At 34.3% G+C, this 6,661-nt stretch overlaps 1 protein-coding gene across 2 annotated transcripts in view; it reads right to left on the bottom strand.

Moving 5' to 3' along the window:
• Window positions 1-15: 15 nt before the first annotated feature.
• Window positions 16-6,661, bottom strand: part of LOC130899060 (kelch-like protein 26) — a 32,101-nt gene continuing 25,455 nt past the window's right edge. For both annotated transcript variants that reach the window (XM_057808793.1, XM_057808792.1), the window contains 4 exons: window positions 5,886-6,537; window positions 5,373-5,646; window positions 2,830-3,033; window positions 16-341 (listed from right to left, as the gene is read on the bottom strand). In XM_057808793.1, coding sequence (XP_057664776.1) covers window positions 78-341; window positions 2,830-3,033; window positions 5,373-5,646; window positions 5,886-6,537 — 1,394 coding nt within the window. In that variant the 3' untranslated portion in view covers window positions 16-77. The remainder of the gene's footprint in view (window positions 342-2,829; window positions 3,034-5,372; window positions 5,647-5,885; window positions 6,538-6,661) is intronic.

Here is a 6,661-nt window from a genome sequence, read left to right as displayed (position 1 = left end):
ATAATTGAAAAAATATTTACAAAATAAATATATTCTTTATTTATTAAACAAGGAAGTTATATATAAAAAAAATTGGATCACGTCGTCGTTTCTGGTGCAGCTAATACTTCCATGTCATCTCGACATTTGGGAATGTAAAGGGTGGCACAAGTATGTTCCCAAATATCTTGGGGATACTTATCTTCAATAGTCCATATACCGGTATCTATATCGTAGACTTCTATCGCCGCTGTATCTTTATCAAAGACATCATCACTGCTGAAGCCACCCACAAAATAAATTTTTTTGTCCACACATACTATACCGGCGTGGTAGCGAGGGGTGGGTACTTTTGTTACTATCTGAAACAATGTAATATTCTAGTTTTTTGTGATGTAATTTGAACTTGGAATTATACAAGATTTTACGAAAACGATTTCAAAAGGTGTATATTTTGTACACTATTATAGGTTGACAACTAAGTACTTTCGCTTTTTACTGATAGAGGGCGTTGCTTTATTTTTTGAATAACATATGTTTGTGCTGTACTTGGCAGTTTGTCACGTGATACTGGTCACATTGACGTAACTTTAGAAGCAAGTAGTGCGTGATTTTTATAAAAGCTATAAGTTGTGAGTTAATTTTAAATGCAGTGCAAAGATACCCTTTTTCGGAATATTTTACTTTTTTATTTCCGTAAAGTGCAGCTCTATGCCAAGTTTATGGTGCTGATTGCTTAACAGAGCGCTCATGTCAGAATTGGTATGAAAAATTCCGTTTTAGAGATTTTTCTCTCAAAGATAAGCGACGTTCTGGTCGGCCTACTGAAATTGATGATGACCAAATCAAAGACATAATTGAAGAGGATCGTAATATAACTGTAATAGGTTGCAAAGAGGCTACATGTACCGCAGACTACAATTGAAAAACACTTAAAATGTCTTGGGCTAGTTAAGAAACTTAATATTTGGGTAACTCACGAATTGAAAGAAATTCATTTAACACAAAGAATCAACAATTGCGATATGCAATTTAAACGAAATAAAACCGAACCTTTCTTGAAAAGGATCATCACTGAAAGCTGGGTCCTGTATAGTAACATCAGGGAACAAACACAATGAACCAGCACAAACCACGTCGAAAGCTGAAAAACAACAAAAAAAGCTCATGCTGTCAATTTGGTGGGATTACAAAAGTATTGTATTTTTTGAAAGAAAAGCGGCCAGAATTGTCAAATCGGAAAGGTTTAGTGTTCCACCATGGTAATACAATGCCTCACACATCTTTGACAACTCGTGGGAAACTATTGGAGCTTAGCTGGGAAGTGATGCCATATCCCCCATACAGCTCTGATCTGGCATCATCTGATTACCATTTATTTCAAGAATTCTTTGAATGGTCAAACTTTCAAAAAATGACGATGACCTTCAATCCCACCTGGTTCAGTTTTTTGCAGATAAGGACCAGAAATCTTATGAGCGCGGAATCATGAAGCTGAAAGAGAGATGGCAAAAGGTCATTGAGCAAAATGGAGAATATATAATTGATTAAACACTATTCTTTGTTAAATTTTTGTTTTATTTTATATCACAAATTCGAAATTACTTTGTCGCCAACCCAAAATTATAAGAAAAAGACCAAAAAGGTATCCAGATGTTCCAATTATTCATACCCTTGACAACTTGCATTCGAAGGTATGATGTTAAATAATTATGCGAATTTTTCAAAGTACTCAAGGTTTCATGATGATATGCGATGGAACTTAATTGGTAATTTTTAACAACTGACAAGTCTCCTAAAAAATATTTGACAATTCAGTTCGGTAATTATATGCCGTGGGTGTGATACCTATAAACTATTAAAATTACCTGTTTGCGATTGTTCGGTTTCCTTTTTATCTTCATTTCCTAACCTATTTACTGTTATATTTTTTATTCTCTCTCAACACTTCCAAACATGCAATTATATTTAAAGTTATCTCCTTAACTAAATTGAAAATATTCTTATGGTGCTCCGCTTAAACTTTGTTTCAAGATTTTCTCCGAAGTCGTGAGAGACAATGAATTAATAAAATGGTTTTATCTCACTCTATCTTCTCAGTCACTTTTTCTACCGACGACAACAATACCATATAAAGTGACGATTAACACACTAATTTGAGTATGTGTACCTCAGCAGTAACACCACTACTACTACCACTGGCACTACGGCCCTCAAAGAGCCTCGGCCTAGCTCCCGAAGATCCTATACAGACAGTGGACTAGTCATCTGGTGTGGACCTGGTCCTTTTGACTTCTGTCACCAGGCTGGGATCTTCATAGAGCCGGTAGAATTCGGTGTTTTGACGGCTAAGTCACACGTTCTGCTCCCACACTGCTCCATATATTCGGCGTAAGATCTTTCGCCCTTCGTGGCTGTTCAACACCCAGGTCTCGCTAGACTACATGTCAACCGTGTTTTTTTAGAATCTTTATATAAATTGCCGTGATGTAGACGAGATTTTATAAAAAAAAACAAGTGAACGAATTTTTTTCTCAAAATTAAATTGAAAATACCAATGGCCAAATTTTGATAGGCAACCTGGTAAATATATATTTCTCTAATTATAAATTTGTCGATGAGCGCACTAATCCTGCAGCCGGATCTTAGACTATATACTGTTACAAACATACGAAGACACACCATAGAAGACAACAAAGTTAACAGTTGTAATTTTATAAGAACGTCAACATTTCAAGTAGAAAGTTAAAAATCTTGATGTTTTTATCAAATGATTGTTTCCTGAATAATAAAATAGGCCAAAAAAATCATTAAATATTTTCAAGTAATATTTTACTTTTATTAAATTACCTTCCAACTATCATCTTCCACGTCATAGGCATCTATCGTATCCACTAATGTTCTTGCTCTCGTATCACTATCCTCCGTCCATCCTCCACATACATATAAATATTTTCCAATATTCAACATAACGTGATCCGCTCGTGATTTCAACATAGGAGTACACAACTGCCATTTTTCCAAATTTAGGTTGTAACAATACATATGATTGCTCTGAAAATAAATTGAAATTTATTTTAAAAATATAGGCTTAAATAATTGTTGAAAATGGTAGAAATCAGGTCGACTAAGCACAATAAAGCGTCCATACACTAGTCGAAAAGTTGATTATCAGAAAAATATAGAGTAAACTCGCTCAACATTCATCATTGTCGGTTTCGGCGAGCAAGTCAAAGGACTCTGTGGGTGCATTCCACTAAGCACTCACCACCACGATCTTTCCCGAACCAGTTAGTCTAAAGCGTTATAATCTTAAACCCAAGTGGAATGGCCTACGAGGCGTTTTGAGTGATGAGATAAATATTAACGAATGGTAAAACAGAAAAAATAAAACGAAAGCTTGTAGAGGTTATGTTATAATATATCAGTTATTGAACTTTTTAAGTGGAGTGTTTAATTGATTTACATTACAGTAAAATGAAAATTTCTTCTGAGGCGATGGTAAAATATAAAATAAAATAATGAGATAGAATCTCATGACTGTGTTGCTTGAGTTTTGAAAATTCCGCTAATTCTTTCAACGCTCACTTCGACCCACCTCCTCACAAGGCTCGACGTGAAAGTTCTCGCCGCCACTACAACGATTGTAGTTGTTATGTATTTTAGCACATAACCCATTATACACCCACAAGAGTATTTTAAGCACCATGAACGCGAGTATGCACGTAGTTATAATGTGGAAGTTCTCCGCAAGGCTGCACGAGTATGTGGACATGCGCTTCGAACTTCAGTTAACTTCGTCACAACCCGGAAGTGAATAAAGATAAGTAATAGTCTCAACAATCAAAGTGGAAGCTTATGTAAAAACAAATAATTGTACATTTCCCAGTTGTCAGCCAAACTCTTTTGAGATCATTTCTATATTCACTATAGATTCCGAGGAACAAAATGATCAATTCTGATGTTCACTGCATATTTTACTTTTTTATTTCCTTAAAGGAAATAAAGCTGCCGCGGCTCACATAGAAATATGTGAGGTTTATGATGCTGCTTGCTTAACAGACCGCTCACGTGTCAGAATTGATATAAAAAATTGCATTTTAGAGATTTTTCTCTCAAAGATAAGAAACGTTCTGGTCGGCCTATTGAAGTTGATGAAGACCAAATCAAAGTCATAATTGAAAATAATCGTCATATAACTGTTCGAGAGGTTACGCAGGGGCTTCATTAATAGCGCACAACAATTAAAAAACACTTAAAATGTCTTGGGCTAGTTGAGGAGAGTTATTTTTGGGTACCTCACGAATTGAAAAAAATTAAACAAAGAATCAACACTCGCCATATACACCTTATTAAACGAATTAAACTAAACCGTCCCTTTCTTTAAAAGAATCAACACTGGTGATGAAAAGGGTCTTGTACAGCAACATCGTTAGAAAACGATCATGGAGCAAACACGATGAACCAGCACAAACCACATCGAAAGCTGAAAAACAAAAAAAAAGCTCAAGCTGTCAATTTGATGGGATTACAAAGGTGTTGGATTTGTTGAGCTGCTTCCAAAAAACCAAACGATAAATTCTGATGTTTTCTGTCAACAATTAATGAAAAACTTAATAAAGCAATCAAAGAAAAACGGCCAGAATTGTTAAATCGGAAAGGTTCAGTGTTCCGCCATGATAATACAATGCCTCACACATCTGTGGCAGCTCGTGGGAAATTATTGGAGTTTGGCTGGGAAGTGATGCCATATTTCCCATACAGTCCTGATCTGGCACCATCTGATTACCATTTATTTCGAAGTTTGCAAAATTCTTTGAATGGTCAAACTTCCAAAAATGACTATGACCTTCAATCCCGCCTGGTTCAGTTTTTTGCTGATAAGGACCAGATATTTTATGAGCGCGGAATCATGAAGCTGAAAGAGAGGTGGCAAAGTCAATGAACAAAATGGAAAATATATAATTAATTAAAAACTATTCTTTGTTAAATTTTTGTTTTATTTTATATTACAAAACCGAAATTACTTTGTCGCCCAATAATAATAATAAAAACTTTACCTTAGTTTAAAAGTAGTACATTATTGAAATTTTCTTTACTCAAAATAATGTCTTTTTATAATTCTGTGAAAATTGTCAAGGATCAAGATGTCTTTTAATAATTCTTTGCTGAGAAAATATTCAAGGATCTTACACGAAACCTTGATCTCAAATTATAAAGTTAAAATTTTAATAATAAAAAATGTATTTTAAATAATTGTGAATTAATGTATTGATTTTCAGAAGTCAATAGAAGTCGATAGAAGATGAATAGCCTACCGGAGGCAAATTTTTTAAATACTCCTCTGATCGAAACTATATTCAGGATTCCAGATTTTATTATGTCGTACTAACCTGTACATTGTCTCTGTCGATACCACCACTTATAAACAGCTTTAAATTATAACTATTTTCATAACCGGCACCTGCATGTTGAGTAACATAAATGGGTAAAGGTTGGATCATATACCAGGAATCTAACAGAGGATTATAACATTCACAAGTACTGATGTCGTATTCATCAGCTTCACTCGCACCTCCAACAGCGTATAATAAATCCCCAACGACGTTAAGACTGAAACGACATCTTTCTATTTTCATTGGAGCCATTGTTGACCATTTGTTGCATCTACAAGTTGTAATAAAAAAAAATTTATTTCTTTCTTTAACTATCATCTATTCACATCTATGGAATGAGGTGAACGTGATTTTAATTATTTATTATAACAGACATCGATTTTATGAAATTTTCTACTTCAAAATCGAGTTTTATCTGCCAACTTCCGAAATATTATTTGAAGATATAGTCAGAGACTATAACTTCAAATAATATTTTGCATATACCTATAAAATACGATAAGTACTTACCTAGGGGTATATTTAAAACCAAAAGGATGAATATTTTCTTGTAAACTTTGATTAAAACACCCCCCAACTATATACAGTTCATTATTAAACACAGCTGTACCGAAATTACACTGCTCGACGTGAGGTATTGAAGTTAAATGTTTCCATTTTCGTTCCGAAGCGAAACAATAAGTAATTTCGTTTGTGATGCCACTCATACCGAATCCACCTATTTTAAGTACTGCCATTTCCATTCCTCGTGAATTCAATAGAGAGGAATTCAAACGAGATTCTTCGTTAGTTGTTTGTCTATATACTTCTTGAAGAATGATTTTGTACAGTTGCCATTCACATTTACGGTCCTCGAACATTTTATCAAGGATATTATCAAGTTTCCTTCTGGATATTTCGATGAAATGGATGTAACGGATTATGCGGACGGCGTAGTTCAATCGAATATGTAACTCGTTGTTATCGACGTGGAAAAACCAAGCCAAAACTATCCTCAGTACATCGGCTTCTGAACAATCGACAGGAAAATCACAGGCAAGCAAATTTTCCAACTGTTGGGGTGTCAGTCTGTAAAACTCTGTGCTATTTGAAAATTCCAGCAGATGGCTACTCATATATCTATAAACTTTCATCCTTAACTGGGTAAGAGAGTAGGTTTCAGCTGTAAAAAAAATATTGTTAATAATTTTTGGAATATAAACAAAATGTTTTTCTTCAATTTCTAAATCGTCTTGATTTTAAGTCTCTTTGAAAATAAAAGAAAAAACTCATTTTATAATAGAGGT

The sequence above is a fragment of the Diorhabda carinulata genome, chromosome 10 (genome assembly GCF_026250575.1).
Source record: "Diorhabda carinulata isolate Delta chromosome 10, icDioCari1.1, whole genome shotgun sequence".
In the NCBI taxonomy this organism is placed as follows: Eukaryota; Metazoa; Arthropoda; class Insecta; order Coleoptera; family Chrysomelidae; genus Diorhabda; species Diorhabda carinulata.
The sequence above is the reverse complement of the archived record's forward strand: the minus strand, read 5'-3'. Positions and strand labels throughout refer to the sequence as shown.